We start from the raw sequence: 20,449 nt of genomic DNA on the forward strand, positions 1-20,449 counted from the left end.
CTAGTGGAAGGTTTCCTGCCCATGGCAGAGGGCTGGAACTGGATGGTCTTGAAGGTTCTTTGCAGCCCGAGCCATTCTTGGGATTCTATGTTACAAAGGCATTAATGTCAGGAATACCCAAACCCTTTTTTCCAAAGCAGCACATGTAGTGCAGAACCACTACAGAGGCGACACCAAAAACTAGCACCAAAAACTGACACCAAAGTCTAGCAACCAGAAAGTTACTTGTTTAAAGTTTTGCAGAATAATGACGTAAGGGGAGAAAAAAGATCAAAGCACAGTGCATTTGCTCTTCTTTCCTGCTGCAGCTTGGAAGAAAACAGCAGATCAGATATTTCAGTGGCATCCAATGACTGCATAAATTGATTAAATTGCAGCTGAGTATGATAAACAATCATTTTGAAGTCACCTGATGCAGTCCATATAAGACAGCAGGAATGCCTGTAATGACTCTTCCTTGCCAGAAAATGTCTGGCTTGGTAGGACACTGACTGTGACTTTCCAAATCAGGCAAAGAAAACATAATGAATACCACAACTGTCTCCACTACAACTAATTAACCCCAGTAAACAAACATAATACCCTGAATCTGAATACCCAAGACACTTTGGTTTAAATTCATGAAAGTTTATCCCAGAATGGCCAAGTTTAATACTAATTTTAAAATATGTAATTTAATATTTATTTTCCTGCCACCTACATGAACTCTTAAGGGCATGAACTTGATCTCTGTTCTCCAAAGAAATACTTTACTTTCCAGATATAACATTTGTAAGAGGTATTAAAACACTTCCAGATCAAGAGCTCATTTAAAGCAGGATATTCTTGGAATTTGCAGATTATAATGGGGGGAGGGAGGAGGGTAGGAGGGTAGGCTCAATTCTGATATACTGAATTATTAAAAGACCATTGTTTATAGAGCAGCACAACTGATAAAAGCAGGAAATTCATGTTTTTATACAGCCAATACAGAGAACACATAGAAAATGATCCAGCTCAGTTTATCTCCTGAGCCAGAAAAAACAGACACTGGGATTCAGGGGAGGACAGAAATTCAAGGTGAAGATGATCTGAGCAGAAGTTATACAAAATTTACTGGCATAATAAAAACAATTGCACTGCCTCATGATGGGACACTTGCCAGAGACAAAGCTGATACCAAGGACAGAACCGGCCACTATGAGGACTGAGCCTTTCTGTTTATCCTTCCCCATATCAGCACCTCCGTGGGGAGAAGTGTTCTTGCTCTGGAAGTGTATTAAAACATTTTTGAGCCAAGTGTGGAAGCTCCCTCCTCACACAGAGTACTCCTAAAAGTCTGGAAAGATGGCACCTGTCTTCGCTGTACAAAACTGTACCCCAGCAGTCACCATTCCCTAAAAATAATAGAAACTCAGTTTCAAATTATTCAGTTTACATGCTCTGCCTCTACTGCACTGCAAAAAATTCACCTGGAGGCTCCAACTGAAGATCACCAAATGTTAACAGAGTTGGGTTCATCTGTTTTTGGAAAAATCTGTAGCTGTGCTCCTCTGCACCCAGCTACTCAAGACTACAGGGAAAGGAAGATATTTATGGAGTTACATGAGCTATAGAGGTTTATCCAAACCAATGCAGACATAATCCATAGCATGGATTTTCCCTATTTAGTTAAATGGACTTGTATTAAATATTATCAAGCTGAATCAGTAGCACAAAACATTTCCAATAATTTCTTGCAAAACAGCCTGCAGGAAGTATATCTGAAACCTCTTCAGCTGTTGTTTGGTGAAAAGAGGATGATTAAATGGGGTCCCAGAGGAGCATCACAACAGAAAGACTCTTGCAACAAGCACATGGGAGACTGAAGAAACAGAGCTCAAGGGGCTGCAGCTCTGACAATCCTATATTAAAACATTATGTGAGTTGGACTGCTGATGGTCTTTTCATTTCCAAAATGACTTTAATTCTATTTCCTTGAAAAGTAAGGCTCCTGTTCACTAACAAGTTCCCAGCTATTCCCTTTTCATAACCCTTCTCACAGACCCCATTCAACAGAAACCCACTGAAGCTGTGGGGTTGCCAGTTCCAGTGCTGGATCCAAATCTCAGTTCTGCCTCTGTAACTCTCTGCCACCAGAACCCCATCCAAGAGCTGAAAGGTTTCTGTTTACACCAAAGAACAGGCAACTGCCTGCTGGAAAACTGCCCTGGTGGCAATTACTTTGTAATAAGGAGCACGGAAGCACTATTGTGTTTCACCTGTTATTGCTATGGCAAAGTTACCTCTCGGTCAGAGCTGGGGGCCGAACTCAAATTCTGAGCAGAAAAATTCATGCATGTACATGCAAGGTTTCTCCTGACATCCTGGGTGCTTAGATAGAAGTATAAAGAGATGTTGGGCATGTGGGTGGAAAGCAGATTAAGAGGAAGGGTTTAGGCTAAGAAAGACATTGTGTAAATGTGTGTTTAAAACCACTCAGTTTTTAGCACATTTCCAGGAGGCCAAAGTCTGTTCCTACTTTTCTCATCTTTTCCCTACTACTCACAGGAAATCTTAGTAAAAATCCAGGGATTCTGCAATTCCTTTATTCTATCTGTGCCCATTTCTACTGTAGAACTACCCTTGAAAGCAGCAGAAAGGCTTGGCTTGAGTCTCACAACAAGATGGGTCTGGTATGTGTGAGAGAAAAGAATTTGAAGTGAATTTGGTGACCCAACGACAAGATAGATGCAAAAACCCTGTTTACAACAGACGGGAAAAATAATTTAATGCTATTGACTGATATTAAAATTTAAAAATGCTTTAATTTCATATGGTCCCATATGCAGTTCACCACCATTAGCTTCTAGCAGTGATTAGTCCTTATTTCTGCCCTTTACTAGATCTTTGGGCAGGAGAAAACAAATTTGGGAAAGAAGGGGAACAGAGATCTCAAAGTACACCTAAGTCATGCCAAACAGTTTAGGCTCTCCTAACCCTAACTCCAGATAAAAGGTAGGCAGCATGCTGCACAGGAAATATTTATAGGTAGGAAGAAGCAGCTACATAAGGATAGAGATGTACATTTCCTTCTTAGAGAGTGATTATTTTTGGAGGCTTCAAGCTCTTCCGTCAAATCACAGACTAAAATGTCTATTGCTGCAGAAAAAAAAAAGGATTTGAAGAACAGAGGTGACAATGAAATCAAAAATTGCTTTTAAACCTCCAGCCTTCACTGACAGCCTGCATTTTTACACAGTTTGCTTTACCCTGCACTGTGCTGCTTCTATCAACCCACAGTTTTCATACCTGTTCATATTTCTTGTGTCATATACTGGTCACTTACTCTGACCTCAGACCACACAGACTCTTAAAATGAAAACTTCTGAGGATTCAAAGAGTGGTCATGCAACAGTTTTTACTGTGAACGCTCTTTATGCTCGGGGAAAAAACCACCAAACCACATTAACATTCCCACAGTACACAATTAAAAGCACAAGGAATTCTCTTAAAGATTTGGAATGGGAAAAAGAAGCACCATAATAAGTATGAATCTTATTTTAGAAGTAGCTTCTCCAGCAATCCTTATTCAGCCAAAAAAAAAAAAAAAAGGAACAAAAAGTTACCTATTGGTAAGTAGTAATAGGAAACCTATTTCATGCTATGGGAGAAGCCTCTGAAGCCATTTGCGCTCAACTTCCCTCTCCTAGAAAGGCTTTTCATCCAAACTCAGTCTGTAGGACCCTAGAGCTAGCAGGAATCCTCACATTACCCAGCTGAAAATCTGCCATGTGTTATCAGTGGTGCCTCTGAATGCCAGATTCAGTGTTACTTAAAGAAAAACAGAACATTGATATAAAAAAAGCTGTATGGAACAGCTATTGCACAACTGCCAAACCACATGGCATTTGCCTTTGTATGGAAATAAGGAACATGCTCCTAACTGCCCCCAGGAATTAAAAATCTTAACAGTTCCATAGCATCTTTCTTTTAAAGGGCCTTTAAATATATCTTGAACCCAACCTTCCACTAAGGCTATCTGTATTCAAAATCTGTGTTGCTATTGCTTTGAGCTCAAAAGATATTTTATGAAAGAGTGATACATGATATGAAAGCCTGATTTGCTTGTTAGTTTAAAAAAAGTACAGTAAAATTAGTCTTACACAACCCCTTAGTGGGCATAAAATTAGTCAATAAGTAAAAAAAGATGGATGGGGAGGTTTTACAGAGCAATTAACATTTGCCTCAGGCACAGTATTTGCACTCTTATACACTCCACCACGTAAGATGTGAATACAAACTTTACATGATCTTACAGACTAACTCTAAAGCTAACAAGGCTGAAAAAAAGATTTAATTGTTTATTATTCCAGGTTTTATGGATCCACTGTATTTTCAATTCTTGCCCTCAGATTAGCTGTGTTACAGCCCTCTCTTGGGACAGGTCAGTTTTCAAGTCATTATTTCTTCCAAAGAGAAATTCAGATCCTGCAGTTCACTCTCAGCATCAAATGCAGCCACGCCTGGGAGCACAGATGTAGCTGGACTGAAGAGGAATTCAACCTTGGAAGTCAAAGGACAGGTTACAGCAACTCAGTTTCTTCCTGGTTAGAGAAGGTAAGGTAGGACACAGCTGAAATGGAAGATGCAGCTTTGCAGAAAGGCAGTTAAAAATACATAACCTTAATGTAACCTCTGGCAGAGATGAGGAATAAACTCAACTACTCAAGCTGAGCTGAAATAGACTCAGTGCTGTTTTGTGTTGAAGAGCTTCCTCCATCATCTGCAAGAGGCTTTCCAGCCATTCAGCTCCTTTTCACTTAAATTATAGGCAGCCTCTAGCAGCCCATCTAACCCTTTGCTCCATTCTTCCTCAAGAGATCTTTCAGGTTTTTAGATTTCCTTTGATGTCAGGCTTAGCCTTAGGAAGGCTATCGTTTCCACACTGAATTGAGTCAGCAATTGATACCTTAATTCCTTTGAAGAAACAGACCTAGAAGCCAATTCATCTGTAACATTTCATGCTTAGTTTCTAAATACATCTCCATAATCTCCCTTTACCTACAAGCATTCTTCTCAGGCAGGTATCAATACTACATTTCAATGGGGAGAGTCGCTACTGCAAAGTCAGAGAGTTCACTCTGGAATATTAAATCTCTTTTGCATAATGAGTTCTCAGCTACCACAGAGATTTCTCAGAATCAGCAGTTTGAATTATTGCTTAACACACTTTTTCCATCCTGGCAATTTCACATGAACTAGATTTCAAGACCCCTTATGCACAGTCTGCTAAGCTTTAGGCTGGATGAATTTTGAATGTTTGATAATTATTTTTTTATGAGATATTATATCTAAATACTTTAGCTGTAAAATAACAGCCCAAACCCCTCAACAGCTTTCCTACATATATGAGACTAGAGCAACTACAGCATTTTGCTGATTTGAAAGGTTTTAATGAAATAATTTCCAAGCAAAAATAAACTATGGTATTCTGCTCAGCCTTTCTTTTTAGTAAAATCTAATAATTAGCAATGAAATCCTCAATTTCCAGAAATTCTATTCTTCAGTGCTATTGCCTGAAAAGAACACTAATGCTCAGAATTAAGCTTGAAATGACCATCTTCAATATTTAATGTTAGACTAGCCAATGTTTACTACAAGAACCCATTAACTCTCACAGTAAGACAGTGATGCCATCACAGAGAGGCACTAAGATATGAAATGCAGAAAATCCACAGCTATTCCTGCAGCACACCAGACAAACATCCCTAAACTTAAGTGACATTATAAAGGTAAGCAGCACATGTAAACTAATTTTCCTTCTGTTTTCTTATGAAACTATGAAAATGTACATGGATATTTGTAAAGAACACCACTGTAATAGATTTAATTTATGCAGGGGAATGAGGAACAGCTCTGGTGCTGACAGTCACTTCTGTGCCTATTAACTATTTATAAAAAACTCAATAACATTGAAAGAGCCTTTGAAGCAACAGTAAAGGCTTGACAAAGCTTTTATCATATTAAATATAAAACTTGAAATTTCATGTTTACAGCTACCACTACTCATTAGTCAGACAGTGAGATTTTCACGCTGAAAACAGCAACCACCCCAAGCAACAAAATACAGGTATTTTTTTCTTCCATAGTCCCAATGAAACATGGGTCCCACTTTTCAGAAGAGCTAAAATAGACTTACATCTTGTATTAAAACCAAATTTTTGTTTAAATTTAAGTAGAAATAATCTGAAACTACCAAGTTATGTATTTATTAATGGTTTAAAGTGTTATTAACAGAAGTAATGTATTGTGATTTCACTGAACAAGTATCTTCAAAAAGCAGCTTCTCCAAGTTTACACCACATCAGTCTTTGGTTACTCTTCCTTTTGCTTTTATTCAAACAAAATCCCATGCAAAATAATTTTATCATGTATCCAAATCTGCCATGAATTTATGAAAAGGGAATGATTTTAGAGACTTAATCCTTAGAAGCCAACTTTAATGATAGAAAAAAATACACTGTCATTTTTAAACAATAGCAGAGATTTTAATTCCCTCTCACAGATAAGCAGCATTAAGTACCAGATGTTTCAGAAGACAAAGGCCTCATCCTGCTCCTATGGAATTCATAGTTTATGTGCAGGGGAAGCAAACAGCAGTGTTAATACTCAAGAATAACACGAATCACTCAGTTTCTTAAAACCCTTGGACTCATGAACAAGTGACACTTAAGTTCTGAAGGTGTTGAAAGCTTTCAGGTAAAATTTCATGCTGGCTGGGAGAAACTGCTTATTGAACAGGTCTCCAAAAAGGTTAATGGAGATTTTTAGAGATTATATCTTCTGCAAGTGTCAACTAATATAATTTCACCTAGACTCCGACTGGAATTCTCATATTTGGCATTTTTTTATGTTGTTTGAATTCTCAACAAGTTCACTGCTTAATTTTGAATTCTTACGCTGCAGATACTAAGAAACCAAAGAGCAAGCTGTAATTAAAAAAAAACATGCACTATATATATAGCTTGTACTTGTTGCTAGGCTACTAAAGCCAGTTATGACTACAAGGCTGTTATAGATTTGTAGCTGCATTTCTGACACAGCAATGTAACATCAATTACAGCAATAAAGACAATGATTAAAGTCAGAAATCAGGACTTCTTTCAGTAGGAGTGCAGTAACCTGGGTGTATCAGCAGCTTTCCAGTTCACAGCAGGCATTGAGTCAAGCAGCTTTCACTGATGCTTTCAAGTTCTCTTGTTAAGATTTCAGAACTTCAGGAAACTTAAACACAATGAGCTCAACCACCACTGAACTGGAAAGGGACCATGTGAGTGACCATCTCCTTCAGCTGATAAAATCTTGTGGGTTACAGAACAAGCAGGACAGGTTGGTCATCTGCCAAATCATAACTACCCCTCTGATCCAGGGTACTGAAACTGCAAAGAAAGTCAAATACTTGCAAGCAGAAAGTGTGTAACACCATACTAATGTGCCTAAGGTTTTCCTGGTGGCATCTGATAAGAATCTCAGATTGTTTCAGTGGCCAGAGTTTTCCCAAGTACAGAAAAGCACAAGCACACACTGTAAAGTTTAATTGTTAATATTCAACATATTCTGTGAAGAGTCATCTTTTTTTGGATACCCAAGAGGCTTCTTGTTCTTCAGTGTATTATAAGCAAAACTGGTTGAGTCACCACATTTCCCCAAGTGCAAATTCTCAAATATAGTTTCTCGAGCCAATTTAATCTCACAGAAACTGATCTTTCTTTTACCAAAACAAGAAGCAAAGGGAATATCACAGCAGTTTGACAGCTGTATTGCAACCCCCTCCAGTGAGGAATAAATACAGCTCATGCTGAGGCAGACAGATGTTGAGGTTGATAAAGGTAAACAGAACCATGTAAGAGGTAATTAGCAGAGGCCAGATAAGTCACCCGTGAATAACTTAACCCTTCAGTGAATCCAATATTGTTTTCAGCCCTGCTGAGGGCACAGGAGCCAAGCACAAAGATTTCAGTTAGCTCCCAAAGCACTGACATTTGTAACTGCTACCTCCATTTCTTATCTCTGTGGCTTGGAGCATCATTGCTGCATCCCCACAGGCTTTGACATGCCTTTGTCAATTTGCAGTTTTTTCTCGAAGTGGGAGCCCTCTTCTTCCCTTCCCCCAAATCCTGATGTTATTTTGATCACTGGGGTTAGGGAAGGAAGGGAAGAGATATTTCTCAATTAACTGGAGGAAACAGTTAGAAAAGCTCACAAAAGAAATGTAAACGGGTCATTAATTAAGAGGATGGTTTATTTATACTGTCTGACCTTACCCTTTGGTAAGGTAAAGTCAGCTTAGCCAGCCATACATTTTAATCATCCAAGTGCCAGCACAAACAAAGCAAACAAAAATGTCACTTACAAAACCAGGGATCTTCATGAAAAGCAGGATGAAAATTTTTGATTTTAAGGTAGATAACTACTGAATCAATGCTGCCAGTACAAGGGACTGAAGTCTCTACATCTCAATTTACCCAAAAGGCAAAACCTCAGAACAAATTATGAAAATTACAAACATTCCTAGATGAAGCTGCATGTTTTTTATTTAGCAAGTCAGGTTGATCAGAAAAGCTCTTTTTTTAGAGCTTTCTAGAATCTGTTCTAACTATGCAAACAGTAGATCCATGAAGACCATCTGATGAGCTCTGAAAATTAAAATTTTCATGAAAACATAGAGGCTTAACTCATCAGCATCTTCCATGGCACTAACTGCACTGATTATTCACTCCATTCACTCAAAACAAATCAACTAGCAATTTCATATGAAAACACATTTTTAACTGCAAGAAGACTGCATGAAAGGACTTGTACATCACATGCTCACAAGTTGAATTTAAAATGACTTTTTCTCATGTCAAACAAACAAAAACCCCCCATGTGTTTCATTCAAGATGCTAAGCCATAGATTTTTAAACAACATTGTAAATAGTATTAATTGAACATTGTTATTTAGTTGGTTGAGTGCTTCTGTTTGGTCACAGCTAAGCAAGCTGTAAGGCACACCTACAGAGGTAAGCCAATGCAAACAAATAATATACAAATATATAGACAATTATACAGTGCACACACATGGTTGGTTTACTCCCCACTCAGCCTGGCATTTCCATTCCATGTCATGCAATATTTTCTAATATATGATTGACAAGTTTCTGTATTTGATAAAGGTAGTATCAGATTCTCTTAATAATGTAAACAGTTTATTTGAAACCTAATGACAATACTCACCATGAAATTTAACACTGACTACCCCTATTCTGAACCCCACCACTACCCCCATTATCATCTAAAGCTATTGGTATCATAGGTTATTCATGTGTATTCACATGCTATATATAAACTGCAGATTAATCACACAAAACAACTCTCTAGTGGTTAGAAATAAATGCAGTAGTTCACTGGAAAAAACAATTTATCTAATTGTTTAGATACTCTAAAGTGCTCTAAAGCATTTCTCCATAAATTAAAAAAAAATGCTTCACTGCAATCCTTTATAGCCTAATATTGTTTCTAATTTCTAGGACACTTACCTTGTAGTAGTGGATTTTCAAATTAAATCAGGTTACATTTTTACAGAGGGAAGCAATATCAGACAGATGATGAACATATGTAGAATTCCTTCCCATTTAAACATGATCATCACACATTTGAATCTGTGCAACAGACACTAAGGAAAAAACTGAAATCCTTTTACCTTGTGTACCTTTAGATTGTAGATGCATCTTCCCTCTTTGCCTGGCTTCAGTCAATGCAAAAATAAATAGAAAGCTTCAACTCACAGAAATTAGTTACTTACCAATTTGTAACAATACAGGTGTTACCAAAGCTGTCTCCATGGCATAACAAAATTCCCTGCCAAACATTACTGCACCATGCATCACCCACAGGCGTATCGGTATCCGGTCTATGGATCCTTCACTAATGGTCTCCTCCCTGCTTTCATTCTCCTTGTTTTCTGGTTTCTGAAGCTGTGCCACAGGTAGATCTTGAACTTGCATAGATTCCGAGTCAGCATTCTGAGGAGCCATTTTCATTACCATAAAAAATATATATATTTGTTATATCTATATAAATAATACTACCATAACTCCACGAACAAGTTAGGGTGTCTTCTCTTTCAGCTTCTGTTCCTCAGGCAAGTAATGCTTATATTCCTCTTGTACAAACAGGTATCTTGCAACTTCTTGTATAGATACGAGACATTAAGAATGAAAAGCTATTTGGTAGGAATTTCAACATATGGCTTGCTGGTTTACTGTGAGTTAGAGTTAAAAATCCATAATTGCCATTCAGTTAATACCAGTTTCATAATTATTATTGAAGAAGTGCTGAAGTTGTTATTCGTGCTACACAGAGGTGGAAAGGCGACACAAAGAGGTGCTCCACTGTTAATCCCCATCGAGTGGCTGATTAATCTGCAACAAAAAGCAAGCATTTAAAAATTTCAATAGGATTTTTCAGGATATTGTGTTCCCCCCCTTAACCATATAACCTATTTCCTGCTTTATGCTTTCCATTGTCCTTGCCTAGTGTAGGGTCCTTTATTCCACATTCCCTCCCCTACCTCTGCACTTTCCATTGAAAAGCAGTTGTGCCTTGTATTTAAATGATGCTTTACTGTGTTCCAGTTCCTCTGGTTTGTGGTCCTACACAAAGCCACAGAAGAATGTCAGGGTACTTGTCCAAGATCCTCTGAACACTGAGCACAAGACCAAAATTCTGGGAAATTTGAAGCAGGTTGCATTTCAGAAACAGCATAGGATATTCCAGTTCTATGCCAGGAAGATGATTCATCAATTACCATGGTCACACGGACATCTCCATTTAGACTTTTGGAAACTGCAAGTTACTTTGCAGTAACTATCACACCATTTTATAGTGAAGATATTTCTCAAGGAAGCATGAGCAAAAGAAACCATGATGAATTTAACTAAGGATTGATATTTAAATATTTAAACTTTAATGAAGATATACACAGCATATGAATTCATCCTCTTTCTGCACACAAGACCGGAGCATCTACTCCCACATCCTGAGGCTGCTGAAAGTTGTGAAAGCAGAATGGTACAATATCTTCCACATTAAAATTATTAAAATATATTCTAACCAGGTAAGACAAATTTCTTCTGAACCTTCCCTTTCTTATGCCATAGACAAAATCTAAGCAGATGTACAAATACTGCACCATGCCAATCAAAATGTGTCTTAGGAGACAAAAACAAAGCATCTTATAAAAAGTCATATTACATAAACTTTGTATTAGAAGGATGCATATTTACATCTCTGCACACAGGGTGACTGAGCTGTGATCCCAGGACAAAACCCCTCAAGGATATGGTTCCATGAAAAGCTGGCTTTGGCAGCAAAGCTGGCCTCAGTAGAAGTCCCCATGCTGCAATTCCCTGTCTCTTCAGTTGTGGCAACAAAAACTCTCTGTGGGCTTGAGCACACACCAGATCATTAAGTGGTGAGCCTAAAACTGAGTCTTTGGAAACAGATGCCATGTTTGGTGTTTAAAGCACATCACAAGAGCAGCTCTGTTTCAGTGTGACCTGAGACACTGTTCTACTAAAAGTGCATCATGAGAACACCATCTTGAGCACTCCCTCCTGCTGACTCCCTCTTTTGAGCTGTTTATTGCACACAGTTTGTTCCTCCCTTCAAAAGTATCTTTTTTGGTCCACTTCTTCTTACAGGCTCCCCAGTATTACTGGAATTGTCACATTTAATCACCACAACAACAAACTAATACTGAAATTTTATTTTGAGCTGGACAAACCTTTAAATTCCATGAGAAAGTTAAAATAACTTAGTGAACTAGTTCCATAAACCAAGTTTTAAGTTCAAGCTTTTTTCCATAAGCATTAAATAGCTCAGAACAAAAAGGACTTGGAAAGGATTTCTCTACCCACTCAGAATTAACAGAAATTAAGATGTAAGTAGTTTATCATAAATGTAAAGTACCCTGTGTATTAAAGAAAACATTATCTACCTTACATAACACAAGTTCTGAGTGAGTAAAACCTACAAAATACATGTTCCATAGTAGGAGCAATTATTTTAATTACAGACTAGTCATAAAATGTTTCACTGCTGGCAGACTCAGGCATCATGACATTCAGTAGAATTTGAAAGTATACATGTAAGCTCTTAATATCCAAAAATCAGCAGAACATGTATGTTGTATTACAGACTAAGGGTCTGTAGGGATTACTCTCCTGCACAATCTGGCTTTAAAGTCTCTACTGTTTTCTCATGCCTGATTTCCCCTCCTGTGAAGGATTTAATTCCCTTTCCCTAAACACCTCCTTCCATATGCAGTTCCAGGGTGAGATACTGAGAGGAAGGCAGTTCATCACTCCAGAATATTCTGTGATGCACTGAGCCAGCTTGCACATGGCAAGGAGGATGACACCAAGCCAGGAGCATTTGTCCGGGGAAAGGATAAAGAGGAAGGACAAAAGAGGATATCTGAGATTTAGCCCATTTGAGCAAGGCTCTTAAGGGGATGACTGAAAAAGTTATTTCTGAAGTGGAAGATGACGGGGAGTGATCAGATAATTTAAGAGCCAGGAATAATGGGTGGTAGATGGAGGTAGACTTTGAAGCTGTAATTGACACAGATAAGAACAGCATATTTTAAACATGCCAAAAAAGCAGTTACAGTGTTCAAGTGCAATAGGAGGAGGCACAATGGACAGGTTTTATCTAAAAGAACAGAGAATTACTGTTCCATTATGTCAATTTTGTGGTAAGCATAACACTAGACTTCCTGCAGCACTTTCATCTGACTCCAAGTGCACATCTAATACAAGAGCCAGAGAATAACAAGAGCCTCTCAGAAAGGTCTTCAGTTCTTTCCTAAGCCCTGCTTAGTTGTATTCATTCTCATTTTAGACTGATATATATTTCGTTACTGCTTTTTCCAAGTTCATTTTGAATTTGGCAAGTTTGAATAGTGGCATTCTTTCTTCTCGAAGAGGGAGACAAATTCATTTACCTGATGGAATATAAATATAACAGACGCTTTTATGCAGCAAAGAACTCTAAAGTAAATGGCACCTGAAGAGAAGTTGGATTAAAATACCAATGCAGAATTCTCTGATGTCTACATCCAGCACTAATTGTTTTTCCTGGCTAGTTTTCAAGGGCATTTTCATAACTAACAACAAATAAAGCAGTAGAATGAAGAATTTCATCCATGGGAGGAGATTCCTGTTGGGCATTGTACACAGGTTGGGTTTAATATACAGAAATATTTCTGATCTTGACAAGTGTTTATGGGAGGAGGGGACTGATGACACCAGCTCTTTGTCAACTCAATTGCCTGTTCTACTCTGACCTTTGGCCATGTTTTAGCAATGACAAAAACCTATAAAGCAATAGTTAATATTCCAACAAAACAGGCGAGTAATGTATTCCAAAACCTAATCTGTAAGCAAAATGTTATAAAGCTTCTCAAATTGTTTGTAATCTCATCTGTTATACTTTTACTACCTACCTTCCACTGAGGCACAATATGACTGTGCCAAACACAAAACACGCTACAGGCTTGACAAGTCAATAATCCTGAGGCTCAAATAGGTACTGTTCACAGACAGAGCCTGTGAACCAACAAAGAACCAAAGGAAAATCACTGCCTTTCCTCAGGGTTTGCCAAAGAAGAGGAAGTGTTATACAGGTCATATCTGTAGCCCACAAAATTCCATGGTTTTCTTTCCCCTAGGGAGCACTGTAATGGTTAGGATGCACAAAGAGCTCATGCTACACAATTATACAACATGATGCCTCAGGCAAATGACTTCTATACACATCTCAGTGTGTTTTTAAGTTCAGGACTTGGGGGTTTGACAAGGAGTGTTCCTGCATTTGTGATGCCACCACCTGGAGGTCAGCAGACTGGAAGTACACTCATCTATACCAAAATAAAATTAGGTTAACAGTGATCCTGCCCAAATCTTTTAAGACTGAACTATTTTTGATGCATGTTTCCAGATCTCTCTTGCTAACAAGGAATTGGAATGCACTGTTTGACAAGTAACTAGAATTTCTGAAGCAGTGCCAAAGCATATGACTGTAAGCTGTGGAGTACACAGCACGTTTCAGGTAATCACAGACGTATTTTTTTGAGCTGTAATACAGTTTAGCAAGTAGAAAACAGTTAAATGGGCCCAACTGGATACCATGAGAAGATTTCAAATCTTTTGGAAGGTTTTCTTCCTATAAAGCCATTGGGCATTCCCTCAAGTCATTTACTGGTGTAAGAAACAACCTCAGAAGAGTTGGCATGCACTAATTATAAAAACCCAAGACAATGAGAAAAAAAAGCACAGCCTCTGAAAAACTGGAATGAGCAAACTGAAATTGATGGAAACACTTCTGTCCAAGCACTACTGAATATCTAAGGAAAAAATGAGAGGATTGAACAAAGTGCTCCTTTATCTCATCCTCTTCTTTGAAGTTTATTACATTAACTTCCAGGCATTTATGTAGTTATCTCCTGTCTTCAAGATCTGCTTCTGCTATTATCATGACTCTCTTGTACATGCAAAGATACAGACTGACAAAAGTTGTCTCAAATAATGAATAGCTGCATTCCATTTTGCTGACAGGAATTATTTTCTAATGATGTAGGAAATAATCTAACTCAAAGATTCTGCGGTTTCAATGAATTTTACCTTCTTGATGAGGAAAGGAAGGATGAAGAGACACCTTGAGCCATCATTGCATACAATGACTTGTCATTGTTTACCACTACCTTGACAAGGGAAAATAGCTAAGAATCAATTGATCAGTTATTAAGGAATTTAAAGAGGCTTTAATAATTCTGGTTGCAGTTGTCATCATCACATTAGGACCTGTCAGTAATCCATTCTGCTCAACACATCAAAAAGCCCCAAACAACAACAAATAAACCCAAGTAAGTGTATCTCTTCATTAAATATTCAAATGTTTACTTAGGGAAAAAAAGTGTAAGAGTGCAGAAGCTGCCAGGAGAAGATTTTCAGTGCTGCCAGAGCCTTAAAACTTACCCCCCTCCAAGCTTCAATGAGCACATCCCACAGATATCCATGCTAGCAACCACACTATTTCACCTGTGAATCATGTCAGGCTGACAAGCCTGTAAGTGCCCAATCATTCCATTTATTTGTCAAATACTTTTCTGCCAAGTTGGTTATGCTCAGGTTTTCAGGAAACCTGGCCATATCTTGAAGAGTTATCTAGACTGATTTAAGTTTAGCTATAATATTAGCATTAGAAAGAAAGGCATTCTGAGTTTATCTGTCTTTTCCTCAGGCTAAATAAATGTTTGGCTCTGAGTGCTTCTATTGCCATGTTGAAGACAAACACCACTTATTATTTCTTCCACACTTCAATGCAAAGTGGACAATGGGTTCTGCTTCAGCATCTGACTGGCTTGTGAAAGGATACATCATTTAGGCTTGTGTCTTTTCAAGAGTAAAATGGCTTTTGTCCAAGCACAATTGCTGATGTTTTGAGTTCAAACTCTATGTGCTCTACCACACCAACAGACAAAGATAATGCTGCTGTAAAAGAGCAGTTCTTAAAGGCAAGGCTGACCTTCAATCCCTCTGCAAGTGTGGATGCACCACCTTTACAAAGCCTTGTCCATTCTCAAAATACATTAAAAATTACTCTGTAAAATCAGGCAATAGATTTTGTAAAGAAATATCACATAAAATACATTACCAGCAGCTTATTCCACTGCTTACACTCTAGGCTTCTAAATCACTTTAAGCTGTACTTCCTCTAAAAACACCAGTCTGTTCTTCCTTTTCTTTGCCCCAGGTTCCTTACTCCCACTGCTTCCTGTGCAGCCACACCAGCAGCACAATGGTGAACCAGACACTGTAACTGATCCAGGCTGAAAACTAAGCTGACAAAAACATGTCCAAGGAGGTAGAATCCTTTATAAAACCTGGCTGGCTACAGGGATCCATGCCATTGTAACAGGGAGCGCACAGGAGTGGCTGGAAGCGCCCCTTTGGGCAGCAATACCCAAAGCCAGCGTGAAATTGCAGCTCACAGAGGAAAGGAGCTGTCAGTGGGTCCCTGTGGCTACAAGGTCAAAAAAGCAAACTCATCTGCCCAGGTCCAGACACCTGCTATGCAGAAGGATCCCCAGGCATGCTGGGAGAACTCTCATGTATTCTCCTTGTACTTGCCAGATGCAAGGCAGAACACCACTTGCTTGGCCAACAGGCAGCTATTTTCTCCGTGGCAGTTTTGTGGCTCTGTTGCTAATAATTAGCAGCTGTTTATAGTAACAGAACTAGCCACAAGGGATGTTTTTTTTGGCCCATGTCAATACTCAAGTGTTCAGTCACTGCACTAGGAAGAAAAGCATCTAGAACACATACCTGGAGATTTTGGCCCAGCTAGATAAATGTGCTCAACTACCCTACTCGAAGTTCAGAGGATGAGCTGTATTCTTCTGTGATCTGATGAAGTTGCTCCATCACAAAGCTAGACAAACCCTATGACTTTCTATATAGGTGAGTCATAAGGCCTTTGGTTCAAAAGGGCAGCAATTATAGGCACGCAGTTGTTTAAATTCCCATTAAGACTTCTGACAGCTAAATGCAAACATAGAAAGCTCTTTAGCTACTACTTTCTAAAAACAGAACTGCATTAACCCTATGTGAGGGGGAAGGTTACACTTGTTCAGGAATAATTTTTTACAAAATCAATTATATCATATATTAATTAACAACGTTCCCATACATGAACTATGTTACTTCTAGATCCTGAAAGTCAACCTCTCCTTTTAGAACAGTTTTATATTGCACTGGCCTGTTGTGAATCACTAAAGCCCTGCCAAAGGAAAAAGGTTAAGGCTAACTGGGTGCAATAAAGAACTACATTTGACATGTCCTAACATCTAATTCATCATTTAGGTAATCAAAGGCATTGAAACACAACAGCATAAACCAGCTGCTTCTACAAGGACATCGTGCCCAAACAACCCTATGACTAACACTGACTGCAGGTCAGATTCTTAGCAAGTTCATATTGAAACCTGAGATTTGGGAAAAAAAAAAAAAAAAAAAAAAAAAGGAGGAGAAAAGAGCCACTGGAAACAGCACAGTGCTTTTGCATCATGACCTACTTTTGAAACTACCACACAATTCAGGCCACAGAAGCAAGGTCTGGGCAGGGGTAAGTCATTCTGCAGCACGTTGTGAATTAAAACAATATGCAGCAATCCACCTCACACGGAGGAACAGCATTTTCTGCGCTTCTTCCAACATAAACTTTTGCCTGCCTTCAGGACTCTTCACACACTGTCAGTTGATGCCTTTTACCACCTCAGACTTGCTGCTTAAGCCAAAACATGATGTTTCAAATAAAAATTTGTCTAAGAGAAGCAGATGATGCTGGCAGCTTTTCTACTCTTAATGCTGAACATCTGACATCCTCTACTCCCCCAAAAAATAAATACCCAAACCACAATCCAAAACATAAAAGGAAGGGTGTAAACAGCTTGATTTTGGAAGGGTTAAGAAGATTTGTTGCACCCTTTCCTCAGTATGTATACAAAATTCCAGAAATTATTAAAGCCTGACATACACAGACTTACAAACTCCAGCCCTGCCTAAGTTAGATTTTCCATAGGGTTTCCTGCTTCCTTTTTTCCATAAAGCATGGCCTTGACTAGAACCCCCTTGGCTTTCTTGGGACCCTCTTTCCACCCCCTCACACCTTACTCGGAAAATGACCAAGAGTAAGATATTTGCTCCTGCTGGAAGATGTGGTGATGCAGTCACAGATGGCAATCTGGGCATGACAAACTCTCCTGATGGGAGTTTTCCTGCCTAAACACATAAGGAAGAATAGAAAGCTCAAGAGGCAAGGTGGAGAGGTGGAATTGCTTGTGACATCAGGGAGAACAGCTTTGTAAGACAGCACTATTTCGTCATTCTTTGTATTTTGGGGGCAAACATAATTTCTCCATTCATTACTGGGAAAAATATATAGGAAATTAGGGGTCTTCATGCAATTACTGAAACAATTCTGGGAAGCCATCTTTTTAAGAGGGATCCAGAATTTAATATGAGACAGACTTTATTCAGTGGATTGGATATTATACTGCTCCCTAAAGGCACAGCCTGTTACTAATATTAGATCAGATTACATTGTTAAATCACAGCTGCTGCTGTTTTTAGTAGGAAATACTTCATTTTGTTCAACTGGAGAGGTGGCATTATCTGATTTAACTAGTATTTTGATTTATTGATAGGTAAAAAAGTCATATATACTCACATTACCTTCATGTTGATTAATACAGATACATTAAACAAGTAAACAGCTAAGGGAGTATGTGCATAAATAGCAGTAGAGAAGCCTTCAGAGCTAATGGAAAACATAACAGCTGGGACCAGGGATGCTGGGAAGAAAACAGGCACTAAGAAGCAGTTTCACAGCACAGCAAAGACATAGGCATGCCTTATTTGTGATGGCTGCATCTCCAATTAGCAGGTTCTACACCCAAAATTATGTAAAGGGCAAGACAGCAAGCACTAACAGCTTTCAAAACCAAAAACGAACAACTAAGTCACCACAAAAGCACAAAACTCAAGCCCTCATGGGGAAGACATCACTCAGGCCAATGTGCAAATATGGTGTTACAGGCTAATACTGCTGCAAGCAATGACTTTCACTAAGAAAATTCACTGATTTGGTCAGATAGGCACAAACTTGAGTATAGCCTGAGCTAAAACTATGGTCCAGCTTGGAATATCCTATTAAAAGATCCTCAAGTTTTTAAGCCATGTTGACCCTGAATGTTATCTCCCGTCAGAATTGAATGGATTCATACCCTCTGCCCCTATGAAGTAGAGCAGAGGAAAACAAAATTAAGGCTAACATCAGCAAATGTCTTAATACATAACCAAGTGGATTAACTGTACCAATCCCACCTTCTTGCAGAGGAAGGGCAATGTCTAGGGCTGGTGGTGCAAAAATAATCCTATCAGGACATTGTTGCCAGTAGCATTTATTTTTTGCAAGTTCTTTCACCAAGGCTGTCCTCCCGAATGCAGTGGGGAAAATGGAACACACCAGAGCAACCTTTGCTGATTCTCCAGAATAAGAAATAGTTTCTGTAATAGGTTGAGACTAGAGTTTTGCATAAATATTCATCCATAAAAATAGTCAAGCCAGGACCGATTACTTAGTCTGTATCTGCAAAGTTAGACATCCATTGCAGATGCTACTGAGAGAAGCACATTATTTTCACGTACTGGCATTTAAACTAATCACATTCACTGCCTGAAAATTCGCAGGCTGGTTTCTTCAGGCTGCAAATACTTAAGAAACCCAAATACTGCCAGAATATGTATTAGACAATTACAGAAGCTATTCAATAGATCAAGACAAAAAGAAGAACACAGCATAGATCTTCATAAGCCGACTTCCTCTAGCATATCATTAATGTCTGCACAGTCTAATTCATTGGAATTATCTTCAATTACCAGTCCCTAAACGCATTACCATCATTCGATCTCAGAAAACTCTGTCAATGGAAGCTTTTGAAAATATCCCTCAAATTTTGTTCACCCTCCAACAAAGACAGAGAAGTCAGGTTTTGACCGGATTTTACTAACTCTAAGGAAATAATTAGTCCCTCAGAGAAAAAATCAAACATCTCAGAAGAGGGTTTCTCACATTTCAGATTCTCCAAAGGGTTTGTAAACAAGTATATATAACTAACTGGTTATATCATCTTGCACTAAGTGTTCTCATTTTGCCTTGAGTGGACTCAGAGATCAAAGGGGAACCTCATCACTGTGATTGCTTGGTAATAAACCAGCATTTACAGCCTAACCTGCAGTTTGAGCCCACACCGACTCAGCACGATTGCTGGAAATTGTCTCCTGTCAGCACAACGGAGAGAGATTCCTTCCCTTCCCCACATAAGCTTTGCTGAGCTTCCCTCCATCTGAGCCAAGGAAAATACTCTAACATCCCCTGATGAAGTATTAAATGGAACTCATCACTTCAGTACTGAAAGAAAGGAATAAAAGGTGTTTAGAGATAACATTTATTTCTTACTTACTTCCTGGCACCAAAAGAATACCACCTCCTTAAATCCGCGCTGCAAAGGGTGTGGTAAAAGAGCTGCCTTCCACCCCTCTGGCCCCACACCTGCGATGCATTGGATTCCTTCCAATCGAGGAAACTGCAGGCTTAGGGTGCAGCACCTTCGGTAAACATCTCCAGCGCCTCCCTTGAGCAGCACAACTAATTGCAAACACGTTGAGAAAGCACACTCCATAAAAAGTATTGCTGGAGCACTTGAGCAGATCCCTGCTCCAGTTTTTTAGGCTGTCCCAAATACCAGCATGACAGACGTGTTTATGTACACTGCCATGAAGTAGAGCTATTTGATTTAGTTTCTCAATTATTTAAATAAACA

The 20,449-nt window shown here is 38.8% G+C and overlaps 1 protein-coding gene across 8 annotated transcripts in view; it reads right to left on the reverse strand.

Annotated features, from left to right (window-relative positions):
* The window catches only part of SLC45A4 (solute carrier family 45 member 4), an 85,035-nt gene that overhangs the window by 26,518 nt on the left and 38,068 nt on the right, over positions 1-20,449 (reverse strand). For all 8 annotated transcript variants that reach the window (XM_015618003.3, XM_015618002.2, XM_015618001.3 and 5 more), the window contains one exon: positions 9,806-10,424. In XM_015618003.3, coding sequence (XP_015473489.1) covers positions 9,806-10,049 — 244 coding nt within the window. In that variant the 5' untranslated portion in view covers positions 10,050-10,424. The remainder of the gene's footprint in view (positions 1-9,805; positions 10,425-20,449) is intronic.

This window comes from Parus major, chromosome 2 (assembly GCF_001522545.3).
Source record: "Parus major isolate Abel chromosome 2, Parus_major1.1, whole genome shotgun sequence".
NCBI lineage: Eukaryota > Metazoa > Chordata > Aves > Passeriformes > Paridae > Parus > Parus major.